The 23,626-nt window shown below is 36.0% G+C and overlaps 7 protein-coding genes and 1 pseudogene across 8 annotated transcripts; 4 read left to right on the top strand and 4 right to left on the bottom strand.

The window, feature by feature from the left end:
* On the bottom strand, nucleotides 1,270-2,079 carry LOC18590594 (copper transporter 1). The gene has a single exon (XM_007016208.2). It carries the CDS (start codon nucleotides 1,905-1,907, stop codon nucleotides 1,428-1,430), a length of 480 nt encoding a protein of 159 aa, XP_007016270.2. The 5' UTR covers nucleotides 1,908-2,079; the 3' UTR covers nucleotides 1,270-1,427.
* LOC18590593 (copper transporter 1) lies at nucleotides 5,308-6,356 on the bottom strand. The gene has a single exon (XM_007016207.2). The coding sequence runs from the start codon at nucleotides 6,011-6,013 to the stop codon at nucleotides 5,549-5,551; it is 465 nt and encodes a 154-aa protein (XP_007016269.1). The 5' UTR covers nucleotides 6,014-6,356; the 3' UTR covers nucleotides 5,308-5,548.
* On the top strand, nucleotides 9,767-12,163 carry LOC18590591 (UDP-glucose iridoid glucosyltransferase). The gene is made up of 2 exons (XM_018127981.1): nucleotides 9,767-10,408; nucleotides 10,718-12,163. Exons 1-2 carry the CDS (start codon nucleotides 9,946-9,948, stop codon nucleotides 11,590-11,592), a joined length of 1,338 nt encoding a protein of 445 aa, XP_017983470.1. The 5' UTR covers nucleotides 9,767-9,945; the 3' UTR covers nucleotides 11,593-12,163.
* Nucleotides 12,214-14,582, top strand: LOC18590590 (ankyrin repeat-containing protein At3g12360). 2 transcript variants are annotated; one of them, XM_018127983.1, is made up of 2 exons: nucleotides 12,214-13,134; nucleotides 13,566-14,582. In XM_018127983.1, the coding sequence occupies exons 1-2, from the start codon at nucleotides 12,718-12,720 to the stop codon at nucleotides 13,587-13,589; spliced, it is 441 nt and encodes a 146-aa protein (XP_017983472.1). In that variant the 5' UTR covers nucleotides 12,214-12,717; the 3' UTR covers nucleotides 13,590-14,582. The 2 variants fall into 2 exon arrangements, with proteins under 2 accessions (XP_017983472.1, XP_017983471.1); XM_018127982.1 differs by having other exon boundaries at nucleotides 12,278-13,134.
* Nucleotides 14,974-16,900, top strand: LOC18590589 (UDP-glucose iridoid glucosyltransferase). Its single transcript, XM_007016202.2, has 2 exons — nucleotides 14,974-15,605; nucleotides 16,002-16,900. The coding sequence occupies exons 1-2, from the start codon at nucleotides 15,146-15,148 to the stop codon at nucleotides 16,892-16,894; spliced, it is 1,353 nt and encodes a 450-aa protein (XP_007016264.2). The 5' UTR covers nucleotides 14,974-15,145; the 3' UTR covers nucleotides 16,895-16,900.
* On the bottom strand, nucleotides 17,010-17,805 carry LOC18590588 (annotated as a pseudogene).
* On the bottom strand, nucleotides 19,503-20,208 carry LOC18590587 (17.3 kDa class I heat shock protein). The gene has a single exon (XM_007016200.2). The coding sequence runs from the start codon at nucleotides 20,124-20,126 to the stop codon at nucleotides 19,650-19,652; it is 477 nt and encodes a 158-aa protein (XP_007016262.2). The 5' UTR covers nucleotides 20,127-20,208; the 3' UTR covers nucleotides 19,503-19,649.
* Nucleotides 20,553-21,422, top strand: LOC18590586 (17.3 kDa class I heat shock protein). The gene has a single exon (XM_007016199.2). It carries the CDS (start codon nucleotides 20,707-20,709, stop codon nucleotides 21,172-21,174), a length of 468 nt encoding a protein of 155 aa, XP_007016261.2. The 5' UTR covers nucleotides 20,553-20,706; the 3' UTR covers nucleotides 21,175-21,422.

Genomic DNA, 23,626 nt, shown 5'->3' with positions numbered 1-23,626 from the left:
ACAATATACTACCAAGACTTATTATAGAGTTTATGCCACATTTTTTTACTTTTAATCCATTCCTTGTCTTACCTAAAGGAAAGTCATTCTATGTATTCATTTTATTAATGATGTACCCATTAGACCTCAACATTTGGACTCTAAATATCTAACTTCTCAAGACATTACCCTAATTATGCATAATAAATAATATATAGTGCTAATAATAGATTCATTGGGCTTAAACCTTCTTTAGTTTTTTTATGAGGAAGAGAAAGACATTCTGGTCAATTGTGGGCTCTATCTGTTGATAAGAAGTAGTTTATACATCAATAACAGGCCCAATATATATTTAGGATTAAGTGGGTGAGTTCACCTTAATTAACCCATGCGGTTATATGCCCTGTCCTCTTTAAACCTTTCTGCGCATAGTTGTAGAACCGTTGGAAAACCTTAAATTCTCGACCAATTGGTGGTTGGGGAGAATAAAAGCTGAGAAGAAGTTGATGAAATCCACTGGAAGGAGCCTAAGGGCCAATGCCTAATGAAAGTTTTTAGTTGAAGTAGGCTGTTGGCATTGAGCTAAGCATTGAACACCCATGTCCAAAATATCAAAGGATGAATAATGTTTGTGTGGCAGATACTGAGACAAAAATCTTAATTTGCATTGAAACCTCTCGATGGCTAGTTATTGTAAAATTTAATTGCGGTTCTCTCATGTCTGTCAATGTTCAATGCTTGCACTAGAACTTTACAGGTCCACTGATGAAACCCAAGGGAAAGCCCTAGATTTTGCTGGAAAACCCTGGAGACTAATGGAGAACTGAAAGATGATTGATCCCTATGAAGAAAATAGGCAAAAGAATCGTTCGATTTACATGCTTAATTAGGATTCATACGTTTGTAAAGGGTATGCAAGTGTCTAATCCCTTGGACACTAGGGTTTTGGATTCTGGTGGGATATGTTAAAGGCATTGCCAAATCAACAAGACAGCAAGCCATGGAACATGGAAATTTAATTATGTTCCCAAAACCATTCTATTATTCCTTTTCTCGAGGAAAAGAAAAAAAGATGCAGAATCCAATCCCCATGGTCATGTGTTCATCTTTATGAGCCAGATATTACAATTGGATTTGAAAAGAAAATATCACAACAGGAAAATTGTTTTTTCCTGATACTTTGATTAATTCCATTATGGAAAAAGCAAGAGGACCCTTAGAATTTTGGGAAATTTTCATTACAACAAAAGATGAAAAACACAAACCCACCCACACAAACAGACAAAGAAATAAGAACCAAGCTATAACGTAACACATATCATTAAGGAATTGACTGATAAATCTCACAAGTTCTAAAGTGAAATATAACAAGAGGGTGAAGATATATATAAAAGTAAAATGTACTGGAAATTGGAAATTTAAGACAGAAGGATACATTGCATAGATCATCAGCAACTCATAGGAGGAAGATCAGAGGTTTTCTCATAAGACAACACTTCTGTATTTTTCTTGAACATCCTACTGCCAAACAACAAAAACCCCAAGGTATGGCCAGCAACCGCCATAAGAAACACCCCAACATTAAAAGACATGACAGCAAGCATCACCAGATAAGCAAGAGCAACCCTTATGGCATGCAAGAACGTTTGCAAAAGGCCAGCTGAGACATTGCTCGATCCTCGCTTGATCAAGTGATTAGAATGAGAGAGCCATTCAACAAGGAAAGCAAGTACAAAGATCAATATCAAGGCTAATCCATACATCCAGGCACTCGAGCCGGGCCAGCCTGGGAAGAGGATCTCGGCGTTCTTGCCCCAGAAGAAGGTCATATGCATCATCATCATCATCCCGTGGTGGTGCATCCCGGCGGTGCCATTGGTTGACTGTGTTGCTGGTGCCATGCCTCCCATGCCATGATCATGATTCATATCTACCTATGATAACTGTAAAAATTTATTTAATTTTGATGGAATTCCAATGGGAATTAAGACACAGAAAAGCACAAAATCGACTCAAGTTTAAGTTCAGGGATGTGGGTGGAAATTAGTGTTGGATTTAGGAAAATGAGGAGGATTATAAGGACATCGACAAAAAATTAGGGTTTTTGGATGATTAACTGTATCGTACATTAACCCTTATTGTACTGTTAAATTTTGTAGTACATGTTTTAATTTTCTTGGTCCCTATATGGCAAGTTCCACTTATAATTTTCTTTTCCAAAAATGACCATTGACCCAGATTTTTTTTATAATAATTAAAAAAAATCCAAAAAATCCTCCCTTGCCTTCTATATATGGAAATTAAGAGCCAGGTACACGAGAAGATGACAACTGGAGTTCTTAGCTCTTAACCAGAAGAAGTTTACGAGCACTTACAGTGCTACGTTGTACTGAAAATGCCAGCAAAAGTTTCATGATATCTGTCTAACAAAACACCCTTCCCCTCATTTAGAATGCTTTGTGTAGATACTAGATTTTGGTTAATACTGTTACTCTAAAGAATTATGTTACAACATAATATTATATAGAGAACAACCAGAACAAGTGAAGTGTTACTTCACGCAGAATAACTAGAACAAGTGAAGCGTTACTTCACGCAGAACAAGTGAAGCGCTACTTCACGCAGAACAAGTGAAGCGCTACTTCAAGTATTACTTAAAGCAGAACAATTAGAAAAAGTAATGTATTACTCTATATGGAATAACTAATACAAGTAGAACAACCACTTTGAATAGAATAACCGTTTCACTTGGATGACAGTGAAAGTAACTCAGAATAAGTGACAGGGTTCATGGGTTACTTTCATCTTGGGATGTTTCAGAGAGTTTGGCTTGGTGGCTGAGATATGGAGGTAGTTAAGAGGTCTTTATCTTAACCCTTTCCTGAAGTACAAGTATTTCACCCTCTTGCCTTGTTCTCGTATACTTATTCATGTACAGCTTATTCTCTTATACCTATTCTCGTACAACTTATTCTCTTGTACCTATTCTTGTACACCTTTTTTCTATTACCTTTACTTGATAACAAGTCTTACTACATCCAATTATAGTAACGGTTACTTACATTAATATTCTTCATAATAATATCATTCATTAGGCGCATTAAAGCCTATTCTTATGTAACCGTCACTTTTAACACTATATATAGAGCCTCACAATTCATTTGGGGGACTCTTCTTTCCCTCTCCAAGCTAACACATTCTCAACTTGAGAGCTTCTCTCTCTAAATTCTCTCTCTAATTATCTTGTACTCTCTAAGTCTCTTTAATTCTTTTCTTATTGTCTTCCACCTGTCACAACACTTAGTACTTCAGGAACTGCTTCAATCTTTCTCTCTGCCTCCTCTGGTACATCCTTTTACTTGTTTGCAACACTTCCTCTCCCTATCACAAGAACCCCCTTTACACTTTGAAATTTTAATCTCTCTTTTACTGGCTGCTGTCTATGGCGGATTAGCACATCTATGACTATAATGCAATTACTGTCGGCTTTTGGAGAGCTCTAGCTCTTATCCATTTCTTTTATCAAATATTTCCCGACATGTTTATTATCACTGTTCACATGTACAATTCAAATTATCCAAGGAATCTTATAAAATAAACATATAATACTATAAACGTATTCAAAAGTATCGATCAAAGTTTGATAAATAAGAATCTAATTCCGACTTAAACTCATGAAGCAAACAAAACGAAATCCATTCTTGATTGTTGGGACTCAAAACTGGAAACCTTAACTCCATTCAATGAAATGTCCGTACCTGCAGCGTTTTAATTAAGGTTGGTAGCAATTAATGGTGGAGCACATGCATTCACAGCTAAAACACCTGACCCTTCCCTCCACCCAAAAGCGAATTAATTTGATATATAATCTATGTTTTCCAAAATGTCAACTACTTTGGAATTTTGACATGTCAATTAGGCAAATGGATTACACAAGAGAAGAAATTATACAGTGGTTTAAATATCACTTTCACAAACCGCTTGTCTTCAGGCAGAGAGGGATCCAGGAGGATAGCTAGGAACCATTCATTTCTTGCTTATCTCTCATAAAGCCAACGGCGTGTTCCTTGTCTTGTTCCCAGAGAGATTTTTTTTTCCATGGAACGGCTGCTACTGATAGGGTCAACTATTATTGCCTTCTCATCAAATTCTTAAAAATATATATATATAGTTATTTCGAGATAATACTTCTGTCACAGGATCATTACCCTCTTCTAAAAAAACTACTTGATAGAATATGCATGGCTTACGGTTGTAAGTTTTCTATATATTATGATGGAAAGTGACTATGTGCTATTTGTTTCTTGTTTTCCTTTTTCTTTAAACAAATGGAAATCAACATACGAGTATTGGAGAAATAATGCAAAGATTCTTTTCTAAATTTTCATGATTGCTTTTCGACAAATAGGAAAGTGGCTTTATTTGATAGGTTTGCTTGAAGTAGCACTTGCTCAATTCGTAGGGAGAAAGTTTTAAAATTCACATGCGTAGACGTTAAATTGCTTGTGCTTATAGGAAAGAAAAATGAGAATTTGATTAGGTATGGTGAAAAGTGATTAGAGAATTTTTCAAGTAAATTGATATATTTGTATATCAAGAATTATTTGACTTAAAAAGTTTAAGTTGCTTATTTAAAAATTTAAATAAATAGTAAACACTTCATATGTGAGTGTCTACAAAACAATAGTAGCATTAACATGCTATTTGCATGTAATTGCTCATTGAAAGCATGAATAAAGAAGAAGTTCATTATGCATCTTGTGCTAGAAACTTAAATTTAAAAAGAATATGTATGGACAGTATAGTGATATAGAGATGGAATCATTTAGAATTTAAACTTTAAATCCCTTAAGAGAGGTTTTGATATCATGTTAGCAACCATTCTTGTCTAAAGAACAGTACAATCAAAATGCAGCAGATGATAATCCAAGGATTCTGGTGCCCACTGCTAATTGCAAAAGAATAGTATCAGTTTGAGAAGAAGTTAAATGGAACAGGGAAGGGTGAAAGGAGAGACAGAGGAATTCAACCAGGGTTGGTCCTGGGTGCATTGCATTGCATACTTTGACAATGACTTGACATTGCGACTTCCAGCTGGTTGCTTTTATGAAATCCCATCCCTGGGTTTAAGGTTGGAGTCAATAATCAATTGACCCCCTACATTCATTAGCCATTAATGTTGGATGGATAATTCCATACTTAGGTGATAGCTTGAAGAAAATCTATAACTTAATCAAACTTTTTTTATTTTATTTTATCTTTCACAACCACTAAAATTCACTCAAATAGGCTAAGAATTACAGAAGTGGGTAAAAGAATCCCTATTTCTTAAGCAATCTATAGATTTCCTTTTTATCAATTGACAAACAAATACAGAGCAAAGCATAGATTAAGACAAACAAGTCCAACTTGAAAGAAAAAATAAAGCATAAGGTGTACATTACTTTCAGAAATTACATCATGGATTCATAAAGAAAGAAGGGGTACTTTAAGAAGAAGAAGACAAACACAAAAGAGACTAATAAAGGAGACAAATTCACCGTGAAGAAACTGAAATCAATTCTTGTGTTCAACAACTGGTAGGAGGAAGATCAGATGTTTTTCCAGGGGCAGGGGCTGAGGATTTCTTGAAAACTCTACTGCCAAATAACAAAAACCCCAGAGTATGCCCAGCCACGGCAGCCAAGAAGACACCCCCATTGAAAGACATGACAGCTAGCATCACCAAATATGCAAGACCAACCCTCAAAGCATGCAACAAAGTCTGAACAACACCAGCGGCCACATGGGTTGAGCCAGGCTTGATCAATTGGGAGTGAGAGATCCACTCAACCATGAAACCAAGCACAAAGACAACAATCAGGGCCAAGACATACATGCCAGTTCTTGTGCCAGGCCATCCCGAGAAGAGAATCTCAGCGTTTTTCCCCCAAAAGAAGGTCATGTGCATCATCATCATGTGGTGGTGCATCGTCCCTCCAGCAGCTGACTCGTCGTTCATGCCATTCATGTGGTCATGATTCATATTCTCCATGGCTCTTTCTCAATTCTAGAATCTGTCTGTGAGTCTGGACCTGGAGACTTGGGAGCTTTGTGAGTTTGGGGGAGGTTTTTTATGCGGTGGAACAGCAAAATCTCTTGTATTTTGCTTGGTTTATAAAGAAGGCTGCTGTTACGCAACTCTAAATGAGATGATAATACATTGGAAGTTGTGTTATGTGCAGTACATGTCAATGGGATTGGGGGCTTTCAATACCTGCAATTGAATCGTCAAGAAAAGACAACCGTCTTCACAATAACCCAAAAGTTAATCCAGGATATTGGAGGAAATTGGTGGTAAGAGAGGTTTTACAAGTCATGCTGTGATTCAATGGTAAAGAGGAATCCGTGTGCTTGATGCCAAAAAGGTCAAGTCCATGAAAAGGAGGGATCAGCCTGTCTATGCCGTGGACGTGCCTAATGGTCAAGTTTACCAATTGCCCACAAATGGGGTCTGATTTGATGTTTATGCCCACAAATGGGGTTGATTTGATGTGTGTAACAGGCTAGAAATTACAAGCTTAAATACTTGGAAGATTTATCCAGTGAATATGTTGTTCATATTGTTTACTCAATTTCGTTTCTTGAGTACATCTTGCTTCAACTTAAGCATTTCAATTACTTCGAGCTCACTCCAATACATAAAAGTTTTGCCATAAAAGAATGGCTAAAAGCATTGTGTTGCTTTGTGAGATTTTAAGGGAAAATAATTAAATAATGACTAAATTCAAAATCAAAACTTATAAATGAATAGATTTTAAATTTTGATATATTACGTAATATATAAAGAGAATTTATCAGAAAATTTATTCAGAACTTTATATAGTGAACAATTTATCAAACCTTTAAATATTTTTGGGCCAAAAGTTTTAAATAAAATAAAAAATTTTATCCAAAAAATACACTAATTATCTTTATGTATATTTTACTTGGATGATAGTGATAAAAGTGAAAATTTATGATTCAATGACGGAATGAAATGATGGGTGTTTCTACCAAATTTACAGAGGCCCAAAAAGGAGTGTTGGGCCAAGTAAATATCACTCGGCCCTATTTTGCGGCTTGCATCTGATACGAATTTGAATCTTTCAACTCCTTTGGGCCTTTCTAAGATATTTTTTACTTGAGGTTTTTTTTTAACTTAATACGATATGTTTTAATTATTTATTCTTCCCCCTTTAAGATAAAATGTAGGCATAATATTTGAAAAAGTCTTTGAATTATTTTAAAAAATTAAATAAATTTTTATTTTTTTATTTTGTTTAATTAAGTTTTTATTCATTTATTTTGAATCAAATAAATTTTTATAATTATAATTGATTAATTATCATTACTTAAAATATCATTTTTCATTTTATATCCATATGACATTGATATGTGGAGTAAAAAAATGCTACAGAATCATATTATCATGCTACATAAGCTTATCACATCATTATCAATTATGATATATTAACATACTACGTCAGCGTCATATAATATAAAATAACAAATAACATTTTCACTAAGTTAATCATTAATCATAAAAATTTATTTGACTCAAAATAAAAAATATAAAAACTTATTTGATTTAAAATAAAAATATAAAAACTTCATTAAATGTAATAAAAGTATAGAGATTTATTTGAATTTTTTTAATAGTTTAAAAACTTTATTAGATATTATGTCAAAAATATATGAAAAAAATAATCCACTTATTCACCCTTTTAGTGTGGGAATTTGGAAAATAGATCCATTCTTAATCAATTTTTTTGATTGATTGACAATTAAAAAAAAGATTTTCTAAAAATTATGATATTACTTCTTACACAAAATGTGAATGTGATTTTTGATATTTATATAAAATGTTAAGTTAATTGTTGTAAGAAATAAGTATTAATCCAATGTGAACTTCCACATTAAGTTGGTGAGATTTTTATAAAGATTCTGACCAGAATCCTATAATTCTTTATCAAAAAACAAAGTTATTAGATTGCTTGTAACTTGTAAGTCTTCATGTTTGTCTAAATTTGAAATGGTTTTCACATATAGCATAAATGATAACAAAACTGGAGTGTTAAGAAACTTTCAAATAAGATGAAAAGTGTTCTCTTTGTCAACAGTTCAGAGGGGGAATATCAGCAGGTTCCTCGATGGGACCAAACTCAGACTTCCTAAAAACTCGACTACCATAAACCAAGAACCCAACAGCATACCCAGCAACAGAAGCTACAAAAACACCAACGTTAAACGACATGACAGCAAGCATCACCAAGTAAGCCAAAGCAACCCTGATGGCGTACATCACTGTTTGCAGAAGCCCTGCGGTGACATGATTGCTGCCTGGCTTGATGAACCTGGTATGGGAAAGCCGCTCTACCATCAATGAAAGAAGAAACACCCAAATTAGCCCCAAAAAGTAGGAGCATAAGCTTCGACCTGGCCAGCCTGGAAATATATCTTCCGTGTTCTTCCCCCAAAAGAATGTCATTTGTCCCATCTTCATCTTGCTTTGCTTTTCTGCATGATCCTTACTGGACTCACTGAATGCAATTTAAAAGGGGATCAGAGATTAAAAGATTTTTGCTGACTGATCGTACTTCAGACAATTCATTTCTCTGTACTGCCATTAGCTTTTAGTACATTAAGTGCTCCACTAAGTAATCACTGTTCTCTAAAGTTTTCGAGGTTTTAATTAAGGGGACAAGGGTGCAATTGGGATGGTAAATGTGAAGAAAGCCATGGTGCAATCTCAAGTGTAAAGAGATTTCATGTACCTAATGCCCACTAGAGTTGTGAGCTGGGGATAAAGAACGATCTTTAAATAATTTTTTAATGCTAGATTTTTGTGAATGATGAAGTGGGCTTTGCCCATTATCATTGTACTGCACATTACTATAATCTTGTTATCTGTAGTACAACAAAATTTGTGGAATAGAGAAGGGCTGATGGGTTTCAAGTCTTCGAAAATTCTGCATCTCCTTGACAAAGATTTCGAATGTGAGCTTTAACTGATCTGAGTTCCTGATGGTTTTAGCTAGTCAATTAACTAATGTACATATATACATGGGTTCAAGATCAAACAAAGCTTTTCGGATCACTCAAACCTGAACCATATATTGTTTTCTTTTAACCCTATGCAACAAAACTATGGAGCAGTGGGAGATATTAGAGTCATTGTGAATGGAATTCTACACTTGAGAGTATTTGTGAAGGGGTACCTATGCTAAATGCAAGCCGTCTTCTGGTATATCTTACTTTGATTACAAGAGGTGAAGACACTATAAATAAACATATCATTGAATTTCACATGGTTTACTTACCACGAAATTCTAAGCTTTGGGATGAATAATGTTAAGGTGATATATATAATCAAACATAATTTGTTTCTTTATTTATATTTCTTTTAAAAAAATCGTTATTCATTTCATTCATCTTAAAGAAAAAAAAGTCAAAAAGATCTTTCTACAAATATTGTTGTCTTATTGGGAAATGTTTTGTTCGACTATTCATGTAGCAAAGATACACACAGTAATGATCATGGCATCATGCTCTTGTGGCAACTTGAATTTGGAAAATTCTTTACATTTGATTTTCATATAGGTGGAGCTTGAAAAGTGAACCACCTCTGGTTTATCTGGGATTTTGAGCCCTGGATTGCAATTCATCAGATGCATGAGATTTTATATCCTTGAATTTTTAGCTTTCAACAGTTTATGACGTGGCTCAATAGCCACCAAATATCCCCACCAAGCAAAAGTCCAATAAGAGATTAGGTGCAGGCAGAAATTGAGATGTCAAAGAGCTGTTCCTTGACGAATCGTGTAAAACACACCCACCACTGTAAATATGCAGACGGATTGGCTCCGTTGGCTTCAGATCTTCACATTGTTTTCCTTAAACTCAACAAAGTGAGGCCTTGTGGTGCTAAACTCAACCGGAAAAGAAATGGAGAAACTAGGGGAACAAGCCAGCAGATTGGTGCTTGTGTTATACCCATTCCAAGGCCACATAAACCCTATGCTCCAGCTAGCCACTATCTTTCACTCAAAAGGTTACTCAATCACCATAGTTCACCCTGAATTCAACTCTCCTAACCCTTCAAACCACCCCCAATTCACCTTCATATCCATTCCAGATAGGCTACTTGAGTCCAAAGTCTCACTCTCACCAGGGGATTTTATGAGTCTGGTTTTGGCTCTCAACAAGAACTGTGCAGCGCCATTGAAGCAATGCTTGAAGCGAATCTTGGACGAGATGCATCCCTATGAACGTATTGCTGGTATCGTATATGATGCTCTCATGTACTTTGCTCAAACTGTTGCTGATGATCTTGGTTTGCCAGGGATTAGCATGCGTCCCACTGCTGCAGCAATGCTGCTCTTTGCTGTTATTCCTCATCCTGATCAAGGCATGTGTGGACCAATTCAATTTTTCTGCTTTTCGCCTTACAGTAGTTTTTCAACAAAAGTTTCTATGATGGTGAAATATTCCATATGAAATTAGATTCTAGAAAATTATGCACAAATAAAGAACAGAAATTTAAAGGCATCAAGTATTCTGCTGTAATAAAAGAACAGATGAATGATTACGTAATTGTATTTGGTTGTAGCTATAGGCTCTTAAACTCTGCATGAAATTATCTGAAATCAATCAACCAACTTTTTTTTCGCATTGACTTGGTGCTAATATCTTGATACCATTTTAAATTATGTGACAGAGTCTGTCTTTGAAAACCAATTACCGGAGCTTCAACCCCTTCAGCTTAAACAAATGGTTGCAGCTATGTCAGAGAATCCAACAGACGCCATGTCAGAAGTGAGAGCTGCAGCGTTAAATGCAACAAAGAGATCATCAGCTATGATTGCAAACACAATGGATTTCCTTGAAGAAGCAGCACTGTCAAAGATTAAAGAATACTCGCCTGCTCCAATTTTCACTATTGGCCCTTTCCACAAATTAGCTCCATCCAATTCCAGCTCATTACTGAAAGAAGATGCTTACTGCATTTCTTGGCTTGACAAACAAGCCCCAAAATCTGTTATCTATGTCAGCTTTGGAAGCATGGCCAGCTTGAGTAAGCAAGACATTGTTGAGATAGCTTGGGGGTTGGCCAACAGTGAACAGCCATTTTTATGGGTGATTAGGCCTGGTCTGGTTCTTGGCTCGGAAGGGACCGAGTTATTGCCAGAGAGTTTCCAAGAGAAAGTTGGAGAAAGAGGCTGCATTGTTAAATGGGCACCTCAAAGGGAGGTGTTAGCGCATGATGCAGTGGGTGGATTTTGGACTCACTGTGGATGGAATTCTACACTTGAGAGTGTCTCCGAAGGAGTAGCAATGTTATGCAAGCCTTGTTTCGGAGACCAATTCCTCAACATGAGGTACATCTGTTATGTGTGGAAAATAGGCCTGGAATTGGATAATGAGTTGGAGAGAGGAAAGATAGAAGGAGCTATAAAGAGACTAATGGTGGATATAGAAGGAGTGGAGATTAGAAATAAAGCTATGGATTTGAAGAAGAAAGCAGAGATTTGTCTCAGAGAGGGCGGTACTTCATACAGCTCTTCGAATGAGTTCACAAAGCGGATTTTGTGAGTTTAGTTACATTATGAGATGGAGATAAATCATAAGTCAATGACATGCCCTTGAATTGAAGTCATAGCTTATGCTCTGTTCATTACTGTTGAAAAGTGATTTGAAGCAGGTAAATAACTTGGCAGGAACCAACTGAATACTGAAGTTTGAAGGAAAAGGTTTTATATTGTGCCGTTTCTTTGTTTAACAATATTAAACGTTGTTCCTTATGTCATTTTATGTCTTTATTTCAGTTGTATTGAAATGAAGAATGTACTTGCTGTTTTGTATGTTTTTGTTTATGTAGTACCACATCTCCAAGTGTCGTTTAGGCCTAGTTCTTTTATTTCTCTTTGTGCGCGCATAAGTGTTGCCGTTTTAAGTGTCTCTATTAAAGGCTTACCAGCCATGTCTGGTGTGTTGACTTAGTTACCATTGGCACTGCACAGAAAACAATGAATCGTTTTCTGTGCTCAGCTAATTCTCTTCCGATTTAGTCTCCCCAGGCTGAATCTAAAGATCTTAGTTTTTGTATTGAGAGCATGTAAATGAAAATGCAACCGTTATTCTGTGGTTGCTTTTGATTACCAGATATTCAGTCTTCTTCTCATTTTGTTTTTTCTATTTTCCTTGAAAATTTTCTTCTCAAAACTTCTTCAATTACTAATATTTGTATGCTCTTAAGTCTATACAATCTGCATTTTCTTTCAAGGTGGGGATGATTGGTACGTTCCTGTATTCATTCACGACAATGATGCTTGACTAGATTAATCATCATTCAAGTCTCAAGCTATAGCTACATAGATCCAATAATTGGCCCTGCTAGATTGGCCTTTCCTTCTATGTCATTGAATTGGAAGTCAATCCCACTAACTACGGCCGTTGACTTGACTTGTTCCTTATCTTTCCCTCTATTTACCCTTTAAATGATGATTTTGCATGAAATGAACCATATGATCACATCCATTACTACAAATAACGGATCTGAGACTCTATGCAGCTGCTAGAACAGGAGATACTAGTTCGTTTTATTCACTACTTAATGAGGATCCACTCATTCTTGAACGAGGCTCATTAGACAGCATAGCAGAGACTTGCCTGCATATTGCAGCACCGTCTGGAAGTGTGAATTTTGTGAAAGAGATTATGAGTTTGAAGCCTGCATTGGCTAAGAGGGTCAACAGGGACGGGTTTAGTCCAATTCACATGGCTTCAGCAAATGGATATACAGAGATAGTGAAAGAGCTTTTGATGAGTAACAAAGAGCTAAGTCGACAACAGAGTGCTGATGGAAGAACAGCTATCCATTTTGCTGCTATTACAGGGAGAGTAGATGTGTTGAGGGCTCTGATCAACACTTGTCCTGAATGTAAGGCTGATTGGACGGATCAAGATGAATCTGCACTTCACGTTGCATTGAAGAACAACCAGGTTGAGGCTTTTGAAATACTTTTGGGAATGCTCAAGGAGATCAACACTGAAGAAATAACGAGGCTTGTGAATGCAAAGGACCATGATGGCAACACAATTTTACACATTGCAGTTGCTAGGAAGCAACTTCGAGTAAGAATTCTTTATTTCCTTCTTTATCCTCACCTTTTCAACCATCTTCTTTTTAAAATTGAAATGATTAGCCATGGAGGAGAACTTGAACTTAGATTGGGCAAGAAAATGGAAAGTTGATGATTTTATTTTTTCTGTAGTGTGTTTCTCTGTGCTTCGATAGTTGTATCTGAAATTAAAGTCAGAGCATAATTTTACTAAACTTTGGGAATCTGCGGAAATGATATCTCTATGGCTGCAATGCCAAGATAATGACAATTTTTTGGATTGATAATTGCTACATCTTAGACAAGCTTTTATTTATGATAAAAAATGTCTGAGAATGTTTTGAAAATAAATACTGTTAAACTGAATGATGGAACTGATGAAATGAACATGATCACCATTAGATGCTTATCCGCAAATAACTGGAGTTTTCTTTTGGCCAACAGGCAGCAAAACTGTTGCTTGACTAAGAAGGGGTTTGTAGCATTTTTAAAGTAGAAGTGAATTCCAACAATGGAAGTGGTTACACAGCCCTGGATATGTTATTCCATTCAGGACGAATTTTGGATGATCCTATTGATCATAAGATTCGCAAGATGCTTCAACAAGCAGGGGCATTTAGAAGTGAAGATATAATTGTAGCTGTTACCTCAACTGTTGCTACTCAACAAGTTGACCAACAAACAAATTTTGATTCTTATCAAGCTGGAGAAAATAATTCAACTAGTCATCATGTTCCTGAAAACAATCTAGCTGAAAAATTGTGCTGTAAATGTGACCCTTTGATGCCTTGGAAATTTATATATACGGAGGTTTCATCATTGTTTATCTGGAAGATATGGTCTACCTTTACCCAAGAAATTGAAAACTCAACTCCAGAGATGCGAAATTCACTTATGGTGGTGGCTGTTCTGATTGCTACCGTGACCTACCAATCAGTTCTTAGCCCTCCAGGTGGATATCGAGAATTAAATGCAAAAGAAGATCCAGATCCAATACATTCAAATGGAATAGCTATCATTGCATCTGATGCACTGATGTTCTTTTTTGTTATATTTTTCAGCTCTATAGGATTTTTCCTTTCTGTTGTCATAATCCTCATGCTCACTAGTCAGTTTCCTCTTAAACTGTTGTTGCGGCTTGCTGTACTTGCCGTGTCTGCAGATTTTGTCTGTACAATTTTGTACATAGCACCTATAGAATTTAGCACCATATATGTAGTGACAATGGTCATGTTTGTTCTTGTGGGGATACACCTTCTTTACTTCATCTCGTGGATGTTCAGAAGGTCTAGGATGGCAAGTAGAAGAAAGCAAGCTCAGGGTTAGAAACTGGGTTTTATTAGTTGGGAGGGTGAACTGTTGTTTTTCTATCTGCAGAAACTATTAGCTATTCTTCACCAGGAACAAAATTAATTTGGTTATTGATGAAATCTCTGGAAAGTGACAACTTACTTGAATTCATTTCTTTTCTACTACTTAAAGAGCTAGAAAAGCAATTTTTTTCTCTTTTTCCATTTTGATTGGACATCAATGCTGGGACTTATCTCGTCCTTGTGTTTCATATTTATGTCAATTCTTAAAGCACCTCCCCTGAATATCCAAGATTCTGTGTGTTACATTTTTCGTGGAAAGGGTGGGTGGTTGAGTGGTGAGTCTTTGAACTTTGGAGGAGAAATTTCTCTAGTTAAAAGAACCCGGACATATGGTCTATTTTTCTCCCAAAAGTCAGAAGAAAGAAAATTCGAACTTGCATTCAATAATGATAAAGTGAATTGGTAGGTATGTACAAGCTTCCAAGGCCATAGCTTTCATTTGATGAAAGCTGCCAAATTTGATTTGCTAACTGAAACCTGTTCCAGGACTAAATGCGTTGAAACGCTATTTGTTAATATCCAAGCATCCTATCTAAATTCTTCTATACTCTTGGCTCCGATGGCCTAAAAGTCTTCGGTTTCATTTTCCATTAACCTGCGGCTGCAGCAAATCAAACTAAGACTTGCTGCACGAAACTCAGAGAGAAAGCTATGGAGAAACAACAGAAGTCTGGTCATTTAGTGTTTGTTTTGTACCCATTTCAAGGCCACATAACTCCCATGCTCCAGCTAGCAACTATTTTACACTCAAAAGGCTTCTCAATCTCTATAGTTCACCCTGAATTGAACTCTCCTGACCCTTCGAACCACCCTGAATTCACCTTCATATCAATATCAGATAAGCTAACGGAATCCGAAGTCTCCGATGGAGATATTGCAAGTCTCATGCTAAGTCTCAACAAGAACTGTGCAGCACCATTTCAGCAATGCATGAAAAAGATATTGCATCAGAAAGATTCCCATGATCATGCTGCTGGCATCCTCTATGATACACTCATGTATTGTGCTCAAACTGTTGCTGATGATCTGAAGCTGCCTGGGATAAGTGTGCGTACAAGTGCAGCTGCAACATTGTTACTCTATCCTGCCTTTCCTCATCTTGATGGGAAAGGTATACTTCTTTTCGTTGTATGAGAAAATAAACAAATGGATGTCCCCGCTTCTCTCCTTGTGTTACTAACTGCATTAAGCTCAATATATGATGACTACATACACCGTTGGAAATTGAAATTTACACAATTCTGCAGAAGAATAATTTATTTGGAATAATTTCTGTAATATTATTATAACAGAAGCCTGAAGGCATCACAAGTACTTATTTCTGTCTTGCAATAAGGTTGCACAGAAGAGAAAAATTAAATCATATTTAAGTTCAACAATACAGCAACTACACATATTTGTCTGCTGTCTTGTTAAACTATTCAAATTCAATCATATGATTCAATACACAAGTACTCTTGGTGACTCATCCCTGATATCCTTAAACTCTTTAAATTATACATTCCAGATTCTATTTCGGAAATCGAAATGCCAGAGCTTCAATCGCTTCAGCTCCAACACATGCGTGCATTACTATTACAGAATCCAACAGATGCAATGACAGAGGTGAGAGCTGCAATGACAAACGGGACGAAGAGCTCATCAGCTATCATTGTGAACACTATCCACTTCCTTGAACAAGCAGCACTGTCAAAAGTCAGAGAATACTTCCCCGCTCCAATTTTCACCATAGGACCGTTTCACAAGTTTGCTCCAACCATCTGCAGCTCAATATTGATGGAAGATGCGAACTGCATCTCTTGGCTTAACAAACAAGCCTCAAAATCTGTCATCTATGTAAGCTTTGGTAGCTTGGCCAGCATTGATGAGCAAGCACTAATTGAGACGGCTTGGGGTCTAGCTAACAGTAAACAACCATTCTTGTGGGTGATTAGGCCTGGTTTTGTTCGTGGCTCAGAATGGATTGAGTCATTGCCAAATGGATTCCAGGAGAGTCTGGGAGAAAGAGGTTGCATTGTGAAATGGGCACCCCAAAAAGAAGTGTTGGCGCATTGTGCAGTGGGCGGATTTTGGAGTCACTGTGGATGGAATTCAACCATTGAGAGTATTTGTGAAGGGGTACCAATGCTATGCAAGCCTTTCTTTGGAGACCAAGTCTTGAACTCAAACTACATCTGTCATGTTTGGAGAGTAGGCCTGGAATTGCAGAATAAGTTGGAGAGAGGGAATATAGAAGGAGCAATAAAAAAACTAATGGTGGATATGGAGGGAGAGGAGATAAGAAAGAAAGCCATGGATTTGAAGGAGAAAGCAGATCTTTGTCTACGGGAGGGCGGTTCTTCATGCTGTTCTTTGAATGAGTTAACAAAGCAGATATATTCATTTGATTACAAGACCTGAAACTCAGATCCTTGTGCTTTCAGTAAGATATTATGGTATCTGTGCCCCTTATTACTAATTAAACTTGGTAGATAAAAAGCTTAATGTAGTTCTTTGAATGGGCTCGCAAAGGAAGTATTGTCAATTTGATAAAGAACATTTTACATTAGTAAATAAAACCTTGAGAAATCTAATTTCATGTTTTTAACATACAAGTCCAGAACATATAAGAAGAACTCTCAAGTTCAATATAAACCAACCGCGGTTTTAACTAGAAATCTCAATGGCTTTAACATCAGGTTTCTTCACTTCCTCCTTAGGGACGGTAACTGTAAGAACCCCATTTTCCATGGAAGCCTTAACCTGATCCATCTTCCCTTTCTCCGGCAACCTCAACCTCCTCATGAACTTGCGACTGCTACGCTCAATCCGGTGCCAGGTGTCGTTCTTGTCTTCCTTCTCAACATTCCTTTCTCCGCTGATTTGGAGCACCCAGTCATCTTCAATCTCGACTTTTACTTCTTCTGTCTTGAGCCCTGGAAGGTCAGCCTTGAATACGTGAGCTTCCGGGGTTTCCTTCCAGTCGATACGGGTGTCGACAAAAGCAGAGGTTTCAGTGTGTGGTGAGTGAAAAAGAAGAAGAGAAAGGGAAATCCTTGAAAGGATCCCATACGTCGAGAGAGAAAGGATCGAAGATGCAGCTCCTTGGGTTGCCAAAGAAACTTGGGATCATCGCCATTTTTGCTCGATGAAAGTAAGGATTGAGGGAGAACTGGATAAAAGATATTGGATGTGTTCGATTGCTGATGAGAGCTCTCAGAACCTGTAACTTTCCTCGATGTTGTGACGGAAGGACATGTTTGGTATTTTCAGGAAGCAGACAGGAATCTAGAACTTTCCCGTACTTGTGTTTTGGGCCTCAAGAAACTTAAGTATTCTGGGTAATTCACAAATACTTGAGAATTATCCGGAATGATCTGGACTCCTATAGCATCTGGCAAACATCCACATCAAGTTGGTCCTAAAGCCCACTTGGTTTATCAAATTTATGCTTTGAAATGAGTTGATCTAAAAGGATTTCTAGAAACATTGAAAACAAGTTTGCTATGGCCATAGTACTTCAGGAAATAATTGCCCATGCTTCTGGTATCAATAATTCATTGGAATATACAAATGGTATATTAAAATATATACTTTTTTCATCTCATTCATTTCTATTTGTCTCTTTACATTTAAATCTGTGATTCACATTTTTAGTTTGAGTGTGTTTGCATGCATGAATTCTCTTTTCTTCAAAAAATTACAAAAATGTTAAATTGTACAATAATTGATTTTTACATAAAAAAAATAAAATGTTTATAAATTGTAATAACTTAATACTTAATTATTGTTAATTAAAATGTTACATATCATTTTATATTGTATGATATTGACGTGACTTGTTTATATGTTATAATAAATTATAACATAACAAATATTTTTCACCTTCCACGTAATTATCACACTAACATCATATAATATAAAAAATAACAAATAACGTTTTGATTAATAATAATTAATTAATCATTAATGGTTAAGATCTATTAGATCTAACATACAAATAACTATAATTGCATTGCTACCAATTTTGTTTGTCATGACGGTGCAAAATATTGACTTTTTTTTCATCAAAATCTCTTTAATTATAAAAAATATATTATAAAATTATAATACATTATACAACTAAGAAACAATCAATTACTAATTTGAATAAATATATTTGAATCAATCATAGTAAATTGTATAATTCTCAATATCTCTCTCGCCATTATTTCATAATTATATATATAACTATAGTGCTTTTAATAAATAATTTTGGAATAACGTACTCAAACGCCAAAATTAAATGCCTTTACGTCTTTCCCTGTATAGATTAAATCAAGCCAAAATCAGAAATTTCACTTGTTAAAACTTGTGAAATAAAGATTTATATAGACTGTACATTTGATGAAGAAGCTCTGTATTAGGGAAATTCTTCTAACGGTATTGTATACAATGAAAGACAAAATCTAATTACAATATGATCCTTTGACTAAACCTTCCAATGGTACTACGCTTAATTTGCTCCTGGATTATTGGACATGTGATGATTGTGTAATTGTTTTCTTCTTAGAGTGCTGTATATGATATTTCTCCTTCTAGTTCTGCCGTTTCCAGACTTCTGTCACTCTTGTTTTCTGCATGATTCCTATTACAATTTATGGTGTAATACTACTATTGCAATATCAACAACATTTTGTTCAGTTCCTTGCCTACTGTCAACTGCATTCTGTGCCTTGTCCGCTGCATATTGTGTAATGCCGGGTTTATTGTCAACTGCCTTCTCTTCTGCAGGTCTTGATCCTGATACTGCATCATTGTCTGATTTCTGCATATATGCAGTGATTTCAATAGCACCATCCCCTCTGTCCAACGATATGTTCCCTTCATTGGGTGTTCATATGTACAATATTTTTCAACTTGAATGAGAAATTGAGATCTCTTTCTTATGATTAAATTCATCAAGAACCTTTACACCACAGCCAACTGGGACTGGAGGAAGTGTAAAACATGAAATCTAATAATTCTTATCTATTAAAAAGTTAGGGGATGAAACAGAACTGAAAAGAGTATTGAAGAAGAGAAAACGAAGGCACAGTTACATTAAAATAAAGAACATTAGGTTACAGTGTTAATAGGTGTAAACAAAAGTACATAATTGCACCCAAAGAAAAAGCACATCAAAGTTTTTAAGATTTTAACCAGAAATCTCAATGGCTTTGACGTCAGGTTTCTTCAGTTCCTCTTTAGGAACAGTAATAGTAAGAACCCCATTTTCCATGGAAGCCTTAACCTGATCCATCTTCACATTCTCCGGCAACCTGAACCTCCTCATGAACTTGCCACTGCTACGCTCAACCCGGTGCCAGGTATCGTTCTTGTCTTCCTTCTCAACATTCCTTTCTCCGTTGATTTGGAGCACCCTGTCATCTTCAATCTCAACTTTGACTTCTTCTGTCTTGAGCCCTGGAAAGTCAGCCTTGAATGCGTGAGCTTCCGGGGTTTCCTTCCAGTCGATACGGGTGTTGACAAAAGCAGAGGTTTCAGGGGTGTGTGTGGTGAGTGAAGAAGAAGAAGAGAAAGGGAAATCCTTTAAAGGATCCCGAAGGTCAAGAAAGCAAGGATCGAATATGCTACTCCTTCGATTGCCAAAGAAATTTGGAGTCATCGCCATTCCTTTGTTATTTGTAAAAGTAAGGATTGATGATGTACTGAATGTTATGGGAAGTCTTGCTGATATATGGAACTCTCAGTTGCTGATTTCTTGATCCTGTTAAAGTAGGATATTTATAAGAAGCTAAAGAGGAATCTAGTACTATCTCGTACTTGTGTTTTGGGCTTCAAGAAAACTTTTTGTCTTCACACTTGTAATCCGTGAATGTTCCAGAAATTGCTTGAATGGTCTGGACTTTTTTGCACTCAACATTGAAATGGGCTGCTCTCCGCTTTTTATAGACCGTTTGACCTGGTAAAATAATTTACGAATTAATTTCTTATGGTTGGCCAGTAAGTTATACTAGGAAATAAGACTCGGCTTCAATTTGAAGCCAATGTTTGCAAGCCTCTGCAAAAGAAAGTTTCTCGAGGCCCAAAAGAGAAAGTCCGAGAATATGCTAGATTTCTCTTCCGCTTGTTTTATATACCCAACATGTCCTGGTTTCGCAGCATCAGATTCTGGGAAGCAATCAGCAATCGAACACTTTCAATTTCGCTTATTCAATTTTCCTTGATCATTGTTTCATATTGGAAAAGTAATGGCGTTGATCCCAAGTTTTTTTGCCAACAGAAGGAGCAGCGTCTTCAATCCTTTCTCTCTTGACCTTTGGTATCCTTTCAAGGACTCCCCTTTCCCTTCACTCACCACACATACCCCAGAAACCTCGACTTTTGTCAACACCCGGATTGACTGGAAGGAAACCCCAGAAGCTCACGTCTTCAAGGCTGATCTTCCAGGGCTTAAGAAAGAAGAAGTGAAGGTGGAGGTTGAAGATGACAGGGTGCTTCAGATAAGTGGAGAGAGGAATATACAGAAGGAAGACAAGAACGACACTTGGCATCGTGTGGAACGTAGCAGTGGCAAGTTCATGAGGAGGTTCAGATTGCCTGAGAATGCCAAGATGGATCAGATTAACGCTTCCATGGAAAATGGAGTGCTCACTGTGACTGTTCCAAAACTGGAGGAGAAAAATCCCGATGTTAAGACAATTGAGATTTCAGGCTAAAAATTGAAGTTGAGTTTTGAAGGCCTCTCTCTCCTGCGACAGATTACTCAAAGTAACTACTTTAATAGGAAAACAAAACAGTTTGCGAGTTATGAAGTGAGTGTCTCTCTCTCAGCTGAGAGTTTTGTACGAATTGTGTGTGGTACCATGTTGTTGTATGGACTGTGAGGAGTTCTTAACTTCAGCTATGTAGAAAATAAAAGAAATATTGTCAATACATACATTTACTCTTCTTCCTTGTTGTGAAATAGTGGATTTTAGTTGGAGCAATTATGTTTTTGAGAACAAATTATCCAACGATAAATGTAATTTCATGTCACAACGAGCGTAAGTGAAATATACAAAGCAACCTGGTCTAGAATTAGAGAATTATAAAAAGCTTGAGGCCATTTCCATTTGAAACGTGACATGTTCTCTTCTCATCTATGATGTGGGCTGTGACAACTTGAATTTTAAAGAAATTTCTTAATACTGAATTCAGGGATGAATGACTGAATTTCAATTGAATTATAGAAACAAGTGCAGAAACAAAATACTAAAGCAGAATTGTTACTGATATGTACAAAACAAAACTCATTCCTCACTCCTCAAGTTTCATTTTTCCGATCTCAGTATCAGAGAGTCCGGTGTAGCAATCTAATACCAGATGAAAACGCACACAGTTCCTACAATTTTAACTTGGTGATCAGCCCTGGTTGGGCTTAGGGCTAACCATATTTAGAGAATTAACACACAATTATTGTTTTTAAAACATAGCTGGATACACCTCAAAAAAACTAAGCAAAGGAGAGATAACCAAAGGCACAAAACCCCAAACCAGGCTTGCAACTAAAATCAGCTCTCCAACTTAAAAAAAAAATGGAAAAAAGCAAAGACAAAACTGAACAACAACTTCAAAATCAGAGGTTCTTTTTTTTTTTTGGTTAATCAAATTTGATGTGACTAAACCATTAATTTGAAACCATAATTAAGTTAATGAGGCCTCGAAATAGGAGAACAATGGGCAAAAATACACCAAAAGAACAACTTCTTGTTGACATTAATACTTATACAGCAAGTAAAAATCCTAACAAGGTATCTAGATATGAAATTTTTAGTTCTATATGTTAATATTGGTACTGTTACTAAGAGAGCAATCTGGCTTAATGATAGATTGTGTTTCATCATGAAGAAAAATGGTGAACCAACAAAGACAAAAAAAAACAAAAAACATGGCCATATCAAGAAAGAATTAGTTTATACCAAGACCCTAACAATGGACTATCTCAACTCAATGTAACTTGTAAGTAAATAATTATTTTATCTTACTTCATTTTTTTCAATATTCTATACTCACTTTGCATATATTTGTTTCAATATTCTATACTTAACACAAGAACATGTTGCAACTAGTACCAAGAAAGAGAAGGAAAAGCTTCAACATGAGAATGTTATCATGAGATGCATAATTATCTTTTGGCATGACATAAATGAAGCTATTCAAACTTTAAAATTATAGAATTTTTTTATTTTTGCATGACATATATGAAGCTATTAGCCATTGACTTGGTTTGTGTTTCAATGCCTTTTGAAGTTGAAAACAAGAGTATAGATTTTTGTTTATATTTCAATGGTTTCGTATAGATTTTGATACTATATAGTATCAAATTTAGATAGTTAGAATTGAGATTATTATATAATTGCGATGGTGAGATTGTTGGGATGAGTCCTGTAGCCAATTGGGATTGGTTAAGGCTTTATTTCAATTATGCAACAACATCATTCATGTTGAATAATTAAAGGTTTTCCTTCATTAATAAGACATCAATTATAATAAGTTATCAGTCTGATTGGATGAAGTCCATGAGATTAATATGCCTTGCAAGGGAACTGTAATGGGTTGCAGTTATGAGATCCTTATGCATCAAAGCATAATCTCAAAATGTTCTGGGTCAATGTATCATTGAGACTAGACATCAATGATACTTAGAGACCGGTACATTTTATCTTCCTTACTTAAGAAGTAAGCTGTCACGACCCGGAACTCCCATCGAGCCAGTGACAACCGCCGCGACGTCCCGATAACACTCATTACCGCGAATGCCGATCGAAACCCCGCAAGGCCTAGCATCAGCTTCCGCATCTCCCGGTGAGCGACAATTAGATAAATCTCGCATTTCAAGAAAATATAAGTTGGTTCCAACTCAAAACAATAAAATATTATTTTCTAGCTCACAGGGCATTTTCGTCAATTTCTTTTTTTAAAATTTTGAAATCCGAAAAATGTAATATGTAAGTGGAAACACATAATTCATGATTTAAATTAAATTTTGAAGTCTACAACATTCATTTAAAGTAAAATTAAGCTATTTGAATATAATAAAAACATTTAAATAAAATATTCTATTTTCTTAAAACCCAATAGTTTCAAAGTCTTCCTAAAAAAACTTTTGTAGCGTAAGAGTAAAAAGAT

The sequence above is a fragment of the Theobroma cacao genome, chromosome 9 (assembly GCF_000208745.1).
Source record: "Theobroma cacao cultivar B97-61/B2 chromosome 9, Criollo_cocoa_genome_V2, whole genome shotgun sequence".
NCBI lineage: Eukaryota > Viridiplantae > Streptophyta > Magnoliopsida > Malvales > Malvaceae > Theobroma > Theobroma cacao.
This window is presented reverse-complemented; position numbering and strand designations above follow the sequence as displayed.

Coding starts and splice junctions, on each gene's coding strand:
- LOC18590587 (XM_007016200.2), bottom strand. CDS start 20,126: ATGGCGATGACTCCAAATTTCTTTGGCAATCGAAGGAGTAGCATATTC.
- LOC18590593 (XM_007016207.2), bottom strand. CDS start 6,013: ATGGAGAATATGAATCATGACCACATGAATGGCATGAACGACGAGTCA.
- LOC18590591 (XM_018127981.1), top strand. CDS start 9,946: ATGGAGAAACTAGGGGAACAAGCCAGCAGATTGGTGCTTGTGTTATAC. Junction 10,409..10,717: donor TATTCCTCATCCTGATCAAG/GCATGTGTGGAC, acceptor ATTATGTGACAG/AGTCTGTCTTTGAAAACCAA.
- LOC18590594 (XM_007016208.2), bottom strand. CDS start 1,907: ATGAATCATGATCATGGCATGGGAGGCATGGCACCAGCAACACAGTCA.
- LOC18590590 (XM_018127982.1), top strand. CDS start 13,659: ATGTTATTCCATTCAGGACGAATTTTGGATGATCCTATTGATCATAAG.
- LOC18590589 (XM_007016202.2), top strand. CDS start 15,146: ATGGAGAAACAACAGAAGTCTGGTCATTTAGTGTTTGTTTTGTACCCA. Junction 15,606..16,001: donor TCCTCATCTTGATGGGAAAG/GTATACTTCTTT, acceptor TATACATTCCAG/ATTCTATTTCGGAAATCGAA.
- LOC18590586 (XM_007016199.2), top strand. CDS start 20,707: ATGGCGTTGATCCCAAGTTTTTTTGCCAACAGAAGGAGCAGCGTCTTC.